Source organism: Hippocampus bargibanti, linkage group LG02 (genome assembly GCF_051943395.1).
Source record: "Hippocampus bargibanti isolate YZ-2025 linkage group LG02, ASM5194339v1, whole genome shotgun sequence".
NCBI classification, from domain to species: domain Eukaryota; kingdom Metazoa; phylum Chordata; class Actinopteri; order Syngnathiformes; family Syngnathidae; genus Hippocampus; species Hippocampus bargibanti.
The window spans coordinates 30,888,696-30,903,446 of NC_142735.1; the positions used below are offsets into that span (position 1 = coordinate 30,888,696).

At 44.9% G+C, this 14,751-nt stretch overlaps 1 protein-coding gene across 2 annotated transcripts in view; it reads right to left on the reverse strand.

Moving 5' to 3' along the window:
• Positions 1 to 4,516: 4,516 nt before the first annotated feature.
• vax2 (ventral anterior homeobox 2) overlaps positions 4,517 to 14,751 on the reverse strand; it is a 14,100-nt gene continuing 3,865 nt past the window's right edge. For both annotated transcript variants that reach the window (XM_088990934.1, XM_088990935.1), the window contains one exon: positions 4,517 to 8,670. In XM_088990934.1, the coding sequence (XP_088847060.1) occupies positions 8,245 to 8,670 (426 nt within the window). In that variant the 3' untranslated portion in view covers positions 4,517 to 8,244. The remainder of the gene's footprint in view (positions 8,671 to 14,751) is intronic.

Here is a 14,751-nt window from a genome sequence, read left to right on the forward strand (position 1 = left end):
ATGGGAAAAGTCATCCGCCGAGGGTCGGCCTCCAATTCTGCCTCTAAATGCCCGTCGGCGTCCGCCCGCGCCGAGCCTCCGCAAATGAGATTTTGCCGCACTAACGTTGGCCCCGACGTGCTCCCATTCCAACATTTTCATCAGCGAGGAAATTGCAAGGTTGCGACAACAGCGGCGCCACTCCGCAAAGCTCCACAAAGGCCGACTTTTTCAATGACATGATGAAAGCCGCATTTGTAAATAATTGAATGGAAATGGCTTCTATTCAGTCAGCTTCCTTTCCTCAAGCTGGAAGGGTCACAGCAATGCGGGCGGGGGTCCTGTTTATTTACTTTTTTCCCCCTTTTCTTACTCCGAGTCTTGTTTGAATGCTCCTGTCAAAACAAGCTGGAAAAAGGGGCGGGGCTGGATGAAGCTGGCCACACCCACTGATGTCACCTGGCAATTAACCTTTGACCTGCCTGCTTGAAATCCCCTCTGAGTGGTCTCTCTGCGCTCTTCTGCTTGTTGCCCGCATACACACATGGAGATATAGATTTCTCGCAATATATATCTATATATAGATGCGCTAGGCATTAGCGTGAAGGGTCTTGCCCAAGGACTGGATGATGTTATGTGTTCATTTTTTTGGGGGCAAAAAAGCGCAGTGCTAGGAACAGCAACAGTCCCATATATATATATATATATATATATATATATATATATATATATATATATATATATATATATATATATATATATATACAGTAAAGTGTCGTTATATCGATATTCTCGGGAGTTGGAAAAAATGTCGATATAACCGTACTGTCGATATATCCGTCCTGCGCCGAACTGCATTAACAAAAGCCGCCAAAAGAGGGCATCCAAGCGCCATATAAGAAACGGAGCTGGCCATGAGCTCGCCATTTTGTGCCTTTTTTTGGGGGGGTGAGAGATGTTCCCCCAATGTTGCCTCAAAATGGCACATATAATTCTTGAATCGATTGCAAACATGTATGCTTTCTTCTTCAAAACTACATTGTATTTGAATCATATTCATAACTGGATGTGTAACAAGAAAGCATATTATCCGAATCTGAAGCCATTGTTTGGATTCACAAGCACACAAGTCTTCACAAGTCTTGGCGTGCAGTCATTTTAATTGGTGTTTTGCATTTAAATAAAAAGTGACATCGGTTGTCCTTTAATACACAGTATGGAATGTATGGTAATTTTCAAAATCATCACGCAAAACAAGAAACGTTGCAAAAAACGATTGCATTCATATACAGTAGAGTGGGCATGTACATAACACAACAGGGAAACTGCAACGCTTACATCTTACTGTATTATGTATACAATTTAAAAAAGTCATCAATCTTCTTCTGCTTCCCATTTTTACCTTTTAACACAAACACTTCTCGTCTCATCTCGTCTGCTACACACGAGCTAGCGTCTGAAAATGAAAATGGCTCTGCTACACGGGTGCTGGTCACGTAACAAACTCACGTGACCAAGTCGACCAATGGCGCGACACGTGACCAAGACACGTGACCAAGTTGACCAATGCCGCGACCGATGTATCGAAATAAACAGCAAAATGGCCGGCGGGGGATGAAAAGGAGCACGTAATAACCGGATTATCATAATAACTGGGTATCGTACTAAACGGTACTAATTATACATAAAAAGACTAGAAATGTGCAAGGGAAATGAAAATAGTATCGTAATAAGCGGTACTATCGATATAACCGATATCGATATAACGAGACTTTACTGTATATATATATATATATATATATATATATATATATAAAATGTGTCTCAAGGAGCTCTGGGTTGTACATCGTGGAAGTTGTGATATTGCAACAGCAACAGATGCGCGCACACACACTAGAAACGTCATTAATAGCTGGTTCCCTTGCTTTCTTTTCTGTTCAAATTGTACAGATGGCTTGTGCAAGTTATTTGTGGAGCTTGATTGATGGGATATTTTAACCTTGCAGTCGAGTCCAAATTTCACAGTGTTTTCTATTCATTTTCTCACTCTCTCTCTGTCGTCTCCTTATCCTGTTTTATGTGCTGCTCTGTGTCCGCCCCGCTCTGTGTCTGTCCCCTCACTACTGCGTGTGTCCCCTACCTCCTCGACCACGGATCTTGACCAACCACGTGCGGCTTTGACCGAAGACTTGGGGCATATACAGGGTGACCCAAAAAGATGCGTACCCATGAAAATGTCAATTGGGGCTTTGATGAAAAGGCTCTTTATTTCAAATTACAACCACACCTTATTCAGTTTATGGAAGACCATTCACCCGAGTTTCAACTATTTCTGGAATTTTTTTGTCAATTTATGAATTTCCCAAGTTGTGTTTTAAATGTCCGCCATTTCGTTGCAAGCAAACCTGTACTCGTCTACCAAAGTTGTCAATATCTTTTACGCTTTCTCTTTAGGGAGAAAGCGTGATTGAGAATTGATTTCCTGATTTATTTATTAGCAATGGTGTTTAATGAGGGTTTGACTTGTCAAAAAAAATCTTTTTTTTGTGGATCCCCCCCCCCCCTTCCCAATCCAACTCATCCCAACCCTTGACCCTTGCGCACCTCCGCGAATGTCACATGACCATGCAGGTGTGGAGAGGTCCCTGGCCCAGCTGACCCCCAATTAGCGACCCTAATTAGTGGAGGCCCTCACCACCCACCCGCTGGGAGCCTGAGCTGCTTTGGAGAAAGGGAGAGGACAGAAGGATGTGGGAACGGGGGGGGGGGGGGGTCAGGGGAGCGGCGGGGGCGTTCTTGGAGCGCATTCCTGAAGGCTCGCCGGAATTCGGAGCCCACCTCAAGGTACTGAAGAAAAGCAAACCGCGGTATCAAGGGGAGAGAAATATGCATTTTTGCCACCAGTTTAAGCGTCCATCTCATCCATCGAGTTACCTTGAAAAGTGAAGTCAGCGGTCAAGTCGTTGAGTTGATCGGACCCGGTAACCGTGGCAACAACGGCGGGCACGGGGAAGTTTTCCATCGGAGCGGCGAAAGAAATGGCTATGAAAGCACGCAGGGTTGCTGGCATCGCGGTGACGCGTTTCAAAAGCAACCCATGACTCTGACTGCTCACAAATTTGGGCCCCGCCGACAGGATGTGTGCAAACGATAGTGGCACCCAGTGTCTTTGATATAGATATAGAAATACATATAGAAATACATATAGAGATCTATAGATATATACATATACAGATATATTGATAGATACAGTGATACCTCAGCTTACGAACTTAATTGGTTCTCAGAAAGTGTGTGTAAGGCGAAAAGTGTGTCTTCCAAACATTAATTTCCCATAGGAAACCATTAAAATTGACAATAGTCCGTTTCCAGGTCCCCATACAACATCATTTTGTACTAAATAAGCCTTAAAACTACACAAAATATAGCTTATTTTATGTATAACAAATGTGCTATTGTAATGTAATTAAAGAAAAAAACTGTTGTATATAATAAAGTCATTTTATTTAATAATAATAATCCATTTAATTTCTAAACGCCTTTCAAAACTCTCAAGGACACTTTACAGTCATGGGATTTTTTTGTGCGGGTGACTTTGTGATGGTCGTTGATGGCTTGATGGAATGGATAGCTTTTTTCATCAAGTGTCTGAAGGAGCTCTGGGTTGTCCATCTTGGAAGTTGTGATATTGCAACAGCAACAGATGCAGGCAGACACACTAGAAACTTCATTAATAGCTGGTTCCATTGCTTGTATGTTTTCTTCAAATTGTACAGATGGCTTGTGCAAGTTATTTGTGGTGCTTGATTGATGGGATATTTTAACCTTGCAGTCTACACTCTGCCTTTGAACTATCAATAAAGTTGAAACAAGTCCAAATTTCACTGTTCCATCCATTTTCTCACCATTTCACTTTTGTTTTTTTTTTTCACTTATGTTTTTTGTTTCAAGCTCTGTCGTCGCCCTTTCGTGTGTGTTTGTGTGTGTGTTTCTGTTTCTGTAACCCCCTCCCCCCGCTCACTGCTGCGTGTGTCCTGCTACATGTGTCCCCTCCCTCCTCAACCACGGACCTTGATCATTCACGTGTAGCTTTAACCGAAGACTGGGGGCGGGGAATAGAGGGAAAAATAGCCATTTCAGGAGCTTCAAAAATGGGCTCGTTCGCGAACGACACATCACTCATTGTGGCGCACCGTGTGTTTCCCGAAAAATAGTTTGTATGCCGAGATTATATTATCGCGAATGTAACATTCGTAAAATGAAAAGTTCGTTAGCTAAAGCGTTTGTAAGCTGAGGTATCAATGTAGAGTAAATGTAGCTAGAGCTAGAGCTAGAGATAGAGATAAATGTAGATGTAGCGATTGAGACATAGAGACAGAGATGGATGGATGGATCGAGAGATGGATAGATGGATAGATACAGAGATACAGAGATAGAGAGATAGAGATAGGATGGATGGATGGATGGATGGATGGATTGGAAGGATAGAAGGATGATGTCCGTAGGAGGGCCGAGGACACGACACACCAGACGGGAGTCAAATAACATTGAGATATAATTCTGTCAATCAAAGCACATGTCCAAAAACGCTCTGTGTTCACAAGCGGTGGCAAATTGAAAAGCTCAGTCGGGTAAGCAACAAAAAAATCCTCTTGAAACAAGCGCCGATTGTGAAGAGACAACAAGCGGAAAGCAAATTCTCAGAAGAGTTTTCTTTGTTTTTTTGTGTGTGTGTCAAGCACACCGAAAGACCCACTCAGAGAAATAAGTAACCATGACAACGACCATATAGTGCAGATACATCTGGAGCTACGTACAACGACGACGATGACAACAACAAAATCAGTTGGGCTCCAAGAAAAGACGCAATCACGCCAACGAGCGAACGGAGAGTCTGAGGGTTCAAATGTGCTCCAACGAACGTGGGGGAAGCCTTTGGCGAGATCCTTCCAGATTCCTTTGACGGCCAATCTCAGCCACATTTCTTGGGAGAAGTTTGCCCCAGTTGCGTTTGTGTACGTGAGCCCAAGGAATTGGCTATAATGCGGGTAAGATAGCCCTTCAATTGTGCGAATGGGTGAGAGAGGGAGAGTGCTTCCGAGAGCGCACATTTCCGAAGGCCGTGCGTATGTGAGCATTTTAGGAGTGTGCGGGAGAGCAATTGGGGAGCGACTTGCGCATTTCAGCTCTGGAAGAGAAAATATGCTCGCGTGTGAGTGTGGGTGCGCTGTGCGGGTGAGCGAAAACATTTCAGTCGTGAGTACGGGAAGAATAAATTAGAGGGGGTGATTGGGTGAGATTTTTAATGGAAGAGGATTAGGGCCACTGAAGAAATAAAAACAAGGTTGGCAAGATTTGACTTTTTTCTCAGAATTCTGACTTTAAAGGACAACCGACGTCTTCGGACAAGTTGCATCCATAATTTGTAAAATGGCTTCAAATGACTTCGACTGAGCACATTTTACAAAGATTCCACGGCATATAGCTATATTTTACATTTTAAGACTTGTGCTGAATATTCAGGAAGTCTTGTTTTCGAGTTGGATTGGATTGGATATGCCTTTATTAGTCTCACAGTGGAGAAATTTACATTTCACAGCAGCAAATGATAATGAAAGGAATGGTGAAGATGTCCGTACGTGACGTCACGTCAGGAACGCCCCTGACCGAGAAAGCAACACACAATGCATTTTGGGTACTTTGTTTGGTCTGAAAACTTCGTGTTGATCCGTGTTGATGGCGACATTAGAAGGAAAACACATAAATAACGCGATGGTGAATCGTTGTGTGTTGCGCCAAGACTACGATTTGAGGCTAGTTGACACAAATTCACAGCAGACAAATCGGCCCATTTCCAACGGAGCTTGAGCGCCGTCTTGTGCATTTTCTGGGACGCTACATTGGAGTCCTGACGTCTGAAATTGATACGGAAGGACTTCTTTAATCGATTGCAAACATTTATGCTTTCCTCTTCAGAAGTACAGTAAAGTCTTGTTATATCGATATTCAAGGGAGTCCAAAAAAATATCGATATAACCGGGACTATCGATATATCCGACCCTGTTTGCATGTAATTTTCTCTGTGCGTGCATAGAAATAGTATCGATATAACCGGGACTATCGATATATCCGATATCGATATAACGAGACTTTACTGTATTTGAATCATATTCACAACTGGATGAGTAACAAGAAAGCATCTTCGCCAAATCTGAACTCTTTGAAGCCATTGTTTTGATTCTGGAGCAAGGCAGTGTGTGACCAATAGTGATGTCACGAACAAGGGGGCGGGACTTTCTTAAAATCCCCAGTTCCGAGGTCATTTTGTGGCAGTTTTGGGACACTAAGTCATTTGTATTGGTGTTTTGCATTTGAATAAAAATATCATACTGCGTGTTGTGGGTATTTTAGATGCTATAAAACGTTTTTCTGATGTCAGTTAGGAAACAAAAAATGGTGTCGGTTGTCCTTCAAAGTGAGGATTCTGACTTTAAAGTGACTTTATTCTCAGAATAACTTTCAAGTGAGAATTCTGACTTCAAAGGCGGAATTCTGAGAATAAAGTCAGAATGCTCACTTTAAAGTCAGAATTCTGAGGAAAAAAAACTCAGTAACTCACTACGCTTATTTTTTTTTTTTCAGTGGTCCTAATCCTCTTCCGTAGATTTTTGAGTGTTGCACCACTGCATCAAAATCAAAGGCGCCTCGTGAGCCTTTCGTTGGGTATTTATGAGAGCAAAATATTGCAGCGATGCCCGTGAGAGAGAGTGTTTTGGCTGGTGTTTTCGGGGGGGTTGGGGTAGGGAAATAATCACAGGGCTTTTTTTCCTCCTTTTTACAGGTGCCCAAGTTGCGCATGGAAAAGAGGTCTGAGGAAACTCCATCTCCCACCCTCACCCCCAATCGGGGTGTCGACTTTGTACTTCTGGCGTCTTCCCGACCAAAGCGTCTGTACTGCGAACGCTGCGCAAAAGAAACATTTTCTTACGTCAGACTTGTTTTGTTTTTCTCGTAGAGGTGCATGCAAAGTCATCCACGCTTGTCGGTAAAATGACAAATTAGCAGGCCTTTGGACTCCCCGCGGTTGATTCATGTTGAAATACAGTGATACGTTGGCTTACAAACTTAATTGGTTCCCAGACAGAGTGTGTAAGGCGACAAGTGTGTATCCCAAAAATTAATTTCCCATAGGAAACCATTCAAATGAAAATAATCCGTTCCCAGGTGCCCATAAAACATAATTTTCTAATTCTCTAAGCCTTAAAACTACACAACATATACATTACTTTATGTATAATATGTGCGATGGTATTATAATTAAAAAAATAAACTATACTGTATAATAAAGTCATTTTATTTACCTTTGTGATGGTCGTTGATGGCTTGATGGAATGGAGTGGCCGGTTTCATCAGCATTAAACACTTGATGAGGAACGTAGCCTCCTTCTTTCACCATCTTGAGGATTTATATCTACAAGGAAACTCTCTGCGATAATTTTACCTTGTTCCTCATCAATTGCGTTCTGTTTAGCTGGGTTGATAGCTTTTTGCATCAAGTGTACAGATGGATTGTGCGGGTTATTTGTGGAGCCTGATTGATGGGATATTTTAACCTTCCAGTCTACACTCTGCCTTTGAACTATCAAAGTTGAAACGAGTCCAAATTTCACTGTTTTCTCTCCATTTTCTCACTCTCTGTCGTCTGCCTGTCACTTTAATGTTTAAACCACCTCCCCTTACTGCTGCATTCTTGACCAATCACGTGGCTTTAACCGAAGACTGGGGGCGGGGAATAGATGACAAAAAATTGTCGGCAGCCATTTTCTTTTTTGGAGGATGGCTTCACTCTCTCTGTTTGTAAACCCCCTGTCACCTCACTGCTGCGTTCTTGACCAATCACGTGGCTTTAACCAACGACTGGGGAAGGGGAATAGAGGACCAAAACAAGCCGGCTGCCATTTTCTTGTTTGGAGAACGGGCTCGTTCGCGAACGACACATCACTCATTGTGGCAGCTCCGTGTGTATCCCGAAAAATAGTTTGTATGCTAAGGTAAAATTTTCATAAATTTAACGTTCGTAAACCGAAAAGTTCGTAAGCCAAGGGGTTCGTAAACCGTGGTATCACTGTACTTCCACAAAAGGGAGAAGAGAGAGGAACTGTGAGCACGGATTCAGCGTTCTTTCCTGACTTGGACAGACATTAACTTCTTTCACACACACAGACACGTCTCTCCGCCGCACATTTCCGGCTGTTACGGGTTCCTTCAAGAAACGCTTTTCTTCCCGCTCAGATCGGCCTCCTTGCGGTCCATCCTCATGTAGGGCTCGAAGGCCGACGAGCCGCAGCCGTAGGCCGAGCTCAGCTCGTGAAGCGGCGATGCTGAAAAGCAGAGGCCGTGGGGGGGTCTTGGCAGCGGCGGCGGGCCGCCGGCTAAGCTATGCAGCCCAAAAGGGGGGGAGGAGGAGGACGAGGAGCTGCCCAGCAGAGACGTGTCGGCGGGGAGCGGCGGGGGGGCCAGCAGCGGGGCGTGGGTGGGGGCGGGCGGGCCTGACAGCAACCGACCCTGCTCCAGGAGACGCAGGATGTTGCAGGTGGCCAACGACTCAGAGGACGACGACGGCCGCTTGTCCGAATCCTTGCCGCTGTCCTTCTTCTGCTTGGTCCGACGGTTCTGGAACCACACCTTCACCTGCGTGGGAACACAATTTTTCATCGGCTGCTCAAATCTTGCCGGCCACGTTTCATTTAATGGCGGCATGCGGCGCTTCGGATTAATAATAATAATAATACGTTTCATTTATAAGCGGCTTTCAAAACTCGCAAGGACATTTTACAGTCACATGATATATTTTTTTTGCGGGTGATAAAGAACATGACATCACAAAGACACAGAGAGTCATTCATTCAGCAGCACTTCTGTACCCTCTTTGTGACATGAAGCGTTCTTAGATGAAAGAGGGGAGGATCAAAGCGTCATTTTCAGCAGTGGATCAGGCACGTCATGGTGGAATGTGCACGTCTACTTCAAGCTAAATTGGATTGGATGTGCTTTTATTAGTCTCGCAGTGGAAACATTTACATTTCACAGGAGCAAAGTTATGAAAGGAAAGAAAGTAGAAAAACAAAATACACAAGCTGCTGGAAAGGCAGTCGCTCTCGCGGCGCCATCTTGAAGTCAAAAGAAACAAATAACATGACAACACAAAGTGTCACGATCTGGTTGGCGACCAACGGATAGCGCTCACTGCCCCGCCCTCAGTTGCACAGGTGTTGCTCGTCCTCATCAGTAGCAGTTATAAGGACTCCCAGGGACCATTCGGGGCCGGGTCATTGTACTGTGTATGTGTTTGCTTCACCCTGTCAGGTTTGTTTCATCTTGGCAGATTTTTACTCGTGGTTTTCTTTGATACTTTGTACTCGGATGACTTTGATGTTTTAGATTTTGTTCCTACTGACTTTATTTTAATACAATTTGTCAAATACAACCTGCTGCTCCTTCTTGCATGCTTATTTGGGATCCACAGCCATCACCACCTCGCAAACCGTGACATAAAGACGCAGAGTCATTCATTCTTCAGCACTTTCTGTACCCTCTTTGTGACATGAAGCAGTTCTAGATGAAACAGGGGAGGATCACAGCGTCCTTTTCTGCAGTGGATCAGGGACGTCATGGTGGAATGTGCATGTCTACTATACAAGCTAAATGTTGAAAGCAAACACACAGCTGTAGCATCTTTGGAAATATACCGGATAAAATATGCCTCGTGAGAATTTGCCACAAATCCAGATTTGATCCAAATTGTGCATTTGAGATCTGATGTGATGTTGGAATTACATTGAGACTACAGAACAAGTTTGATTATCTCTTGCTTTTACTTTTTACTCTCTCTCTCTCTCTCTCTCTCTCTCTCTCCCTTTCTCTCATTTGAATATTGTCACATCCTGATTGGTGACAGGTGCGCGCCCCTCCCCTCCCTGTTCCTCCGGCACGCACACCTGTTGCTCATTCACTGATGTGCCTTCTGACTATAAGAGTCACCCGGTTTCTCCCTGTATTTTGGATTGGATTGGATATGCCTTTATTAGTCTCACAGTGGAGAAATTTACTTTTCACAGCTATTTCATTTGCCGGTGTATTTTCCTTTTCGTGTTTCACCACTGCCATATGCCAGGTTGGTCGTGCCCCCCCGTGCTGTCGTTTTGTTTGGTGTTCCCCTGCGTGTCTCAATAAACCTTTTGAACTCATCGACTGCCTCCATCGAGTACTTCGGATCCAGCTCCTTTTTGTCCGACAAGGTCGTTTTGTTTTTTGCCTCGTGCGGACGTGACAAATATGAATCAACTTCAATTCCGGAAAAATGTAGATCAAATCCAGATTAAAGCTTGCTGTCCAATGTGAACAAAAAATAAAATCCACAACTGAACCAAATTTAATCCAGATTATACTTCTTCTTTTTGGCTTTTCCCTTCAAGGCGTCACCACAGCAAATCAGTGTCCTCCATCTTCAGAGGTTTGATCCGCATGTTTGTTTTTGGCCAAGCTTTTACGTTAGATGCCCTTCCTGACACAACCCTCTGTATTTATCCGGGCTTGGGACCGGCACAGGAAGATTTATGTCCCTTTGTGGCTACAAAACAAGCAACTCGCTCAGTAAAAGGCTCCCAAACACAAAATGGTCATCGGCACAGCAACGTTCAAAAAAGCAAATACTATACTCACCATTTGATAACAATGCTCTGATCTCTTTCCCTACATTACATCACAAACAGAACTTCAAAGTCCTTTATTTCATTTCCTTTGAGATATATACCGGATAAAAGCCGCGTTTGATCCTCAATGCATAATCTCACTCGCACCAGGATGAAACGTGAACCTTTCGGAGGTTCTTGAAACCGTTTTTGTCGGACTTCATCATGATAACCGATGCTTACGTATTGCGTGCAGGTCGCCACCCCCAAGCAGCTCAAGCATTTACACGCGACGGTATCAGCACGCGGTGGGGCGGTGCGCTGGGGAGGCTCAGCCAAGAGAGCTCATGAATCGGCCGGCGGCCATGATGCGTATCCCGAGATCGCGGCTTGCTCGCCAACAACCGGAAACGCGCGGTGAAGAGCCCCTTGTACATCTCCGGGGGCGGGGGCGGAGGGGATGCATCACCGATTTGATTGGAGGTAAACTGATGAGAGGAGAAGGAAAGCAAAGCCGCCTTGACTACATCTACACTATTGTGCCTAAATCCTTTTTAATGGGATCCGGGGGGTCAGCGCGGGGGCGCAGATTACCCGCAGGGCATCTGGATCGGGCCTGACCTGTATCATCCTCGCCGCAACGCACTCGCAAATAAAAGTCAGCAGCATACGTACAACCCCCCTCCTCCACCCCACTTGTGAATAATACTGCCATTAGTTTGAGTGGGGGAGGGCGTGCGCTTGTGTGGTGAACTTTATGCTAAACTGTCCGTTCAAAGTGCCGGACCACTAGAGTTAAATTCAGTTTGGACACCAGCGGGTCAGTCGGGCAAAGGTCAACTAGGAGCTGAAAATTCGCACATAGGCCCAAAATTTGGAAGCCGAGGATCAAGACGGGAGACTCTCTGCAGCAGTTGTACTGTTGGTTGGGAACAGGGTCTGAAATAACATCTGTCCGGACGCCTGGGGCGTGCGACTTTTACGTCGGGCATACAACTTACAAAACGTCTCCGCCCGGGTGGCTGACAATGTCTTTAAGAAAAAAAATAGTTTTTTTTTTTTCAAATCAAATGATTGCTTTTTTCAATGAAGCAAATGTTTGAACGACGATTTCGAAATCAGAATAAATTATTCTGATTTCCAAATCTTCGTTCGGTTTGGAAATTTCGGAATTTCGGTTCGTTTGGCAATTTGCATACTCGGCACGGCAGCCAATCAGAAGCCTGCTTCGTGCTTCCAGACTTTCCCGAGCATTATAAGGTGTTAAAAGCATCGTGGAAAGAGGAGTTCACGTGGCTTGAAGCAGATGACGCAACGCAAAATTTCATTGTGCAACATTCCGAACAGTGTATGGACAAACGACAACTGGAGAAAAATCATCAGCAAGGGATATTTACGATATATTAAGCAAGGGATCATTTGTGGTAGGTACTTCCTTCATGAAAAAAATCCTTAATACTTTGCAACAATGTTTTTTTTTTACGATTTGTCATCTTATTGTGTATCGTGTTTGTGAAAAATGCGGCAGGCAACTTTTCAAAGTTGTCTGCCCTGGTGTCCGCTAACTTTTTGTCATGAGTTTCAGACACTGTTGGAAAGCCTGCATGAAGTCCTCCCTCCCACTTTAGTGAAGCTGTCTGAAACGCTCGTACCGAAGGGGAAAGTGCGCGGACAGCAAAGATCGGTTCTGGGCCGCCCTTTAGGAATGGCCCACCCAAAGCCCAGGAAAGTGGAAAATGTCCACTTTTTTTTTAGGCCGCCAAGCTCAAGTTGAGTTGGCCGGAGAGTCAGCGGGTCTCTTGGGCAAAGCAAATAAAAAGAGGGCCCCTGTGGCCGAGGTTTGGCGATCTGGCGGGGGCCACCGGCCGGCCATGAGCGCAGGCGAGTTCAGCCGGCGGTTAACCCCGTCTTATCAGAGGCCCGATAGATGCGACCGTCCTAATCCCTCCTGAGCGTCAAAGCGCTCAGAATGGTGACCAGGACCGCCCCCCCACCAAATGCCGCCCCCCCCCTCATGGCCACGGAAGCCGCCGGGCACAGCCTACGCTTGTCACGATCTGTTTGGCAACCAACGGGTGGCGTTGGTCGTTCCAATCCGTGGCAGTTAAAAGGACTCCCGGCACGACCATTCGTTGTCGGGTCATTGTCTGGGTCAAACCTGTCAGGTTTGTTTCATCTTGGCAGATTTTCACTCATGGTTTTCTTTGCTACTTTGTACTTCTGATGACTTTGATGTTTTAGATTTTGTTCCTGCAGACTTTATTTTAATACAATTTGTCAATGACACCCTGCTGCTCCCTCCTGCCTGCTTTTTTGGGATCCACCACCATCACCACCTTGCGAACCGTGACAACGCTTGAAGCCACCTGCTTCCGTTCGGAGGGGTCTTCCGATTGGGTCACCTCCTAGTCGCCCCGCATCCAAACGTACCAGGCCCTCATCGCTTGGACACCCCTCTTCCAATTCGCTGAGGGCTCTTGGGGTTAGCCAAAGACCCTTTCAGACCTGAAAATTGCAACCGGGGTGGAGGATCCATTTGCACGACGGGCCGACTTCCTGTCACCAGCACGTCCGCGCGCTTGGCCCACAACAAAGAACAATCCGCATGTGGCCCGTCTGGACCGGCGCCTGGACCCGCCTGGAACGTGGCACCACCGCACTCAGACGTGATGTGAACACACACATTCACACATCTGCACCAACGTCAGTCCAAGTCAAGTTGAAAGCCTGAATGATCGAGAAAAGGTTTGCAAAAGGGTCACCTGGCGGCAGTTTTGGATTCACGACATGAAATTTTGGCGGTCATCTGGTGCAAAGTCGCACCGATTGGGTGGGCGAGAGGGCGGAGAGCAACCCTGAAAATCCCCTCAACTGGACACTTTGAAGAAAAGGTCCATGAGCAACTCATTGGCGAATATTCAAATAGCCCTTCCAAGAATAAAAAATACTTAGACACATCTTCTTCCCCACTTTTGAGTAGAATTTTTGTATATGCATCCAACAGTCACTTTTAAAGGACAACCGACACCATTTTTTGTTTCCTAACTGTGATAAAAGCATTTTATAGCATCTAAAATACCTAAAAAACACAGGCTGATATTTTTAGTCAAATGCAAAACACCAATAAAAATGACTTGGAGTGTCCCAAAACTGGCACAAAAAGAGCTCGGAACTGGGGAGATTCAGAAAGTCCCGCCCCCTTCGTGACGTCACACCAGGATACTCCTTAACAAACTGCCATGCTCCGGAATCAAAACAATGGCTTCAGAGGGTTGGGATTCGGAGAAAATGCTTTCTTGTTACTCATCCAGTTGTGAATATGATTCAAATAGTTCTGAAGAGGAAAGCATAAATGTTTGCAATCGATTAAAGAAGTCCTTCCGGATCAATTTGAGCCGTCTGGACTCCAATGTGGCGCCCAGAAAATGCACAAGATGGCGCACAAGCTCTCTTGGAAATGGGCTGATTTGTCCGCTGGGAATTTGTGTCAACTTACACATTCTTCATGCGTGTTACAGCAATTGGCTGCGACACACAACGATCCACCATCGCGTTATTTATGTAGTTTTCCTTCTAATTTCGCGATCAACACTGTGTTTTCAGACAAAAAAAAGCACCCAAAATGCATTGAGTGTTGCTTTGTCGCTCAGGGGCGTTCCAAATGTGACGTCACGTCAGGATCATCATCAACTCGAAAACATGACTTCCTGAATATTCAGCGCGAGTCTTAAAACGTAAAATATAGCTATATGCGGTGGAATCTTTGTAAAATACGCTCAGTAGAAGTCATTTTACAAATTATGGACACAACTTGTCCAGGGGTGTTGGTTGTCCTTTAAGTTGGAGCATTTTTTTCAAACGGGCCTCTTTCTCATTGATATCCGAAATGGGATAGACGAATTTCAAGTGCTCCTCAAAGTGTTACAATGAACAACAAATCAATCAATCAGGGCAAATGATCACCTTGCGAACAACAAAGATAAGAGCATCATTCTTGGAAGTGTTGCTAATTCCATTTCGATCCCCCTCACCCACTATCCACTTTCTTCGATAAAAGCCTTTTGTGAGCGTTTGTTTGTGA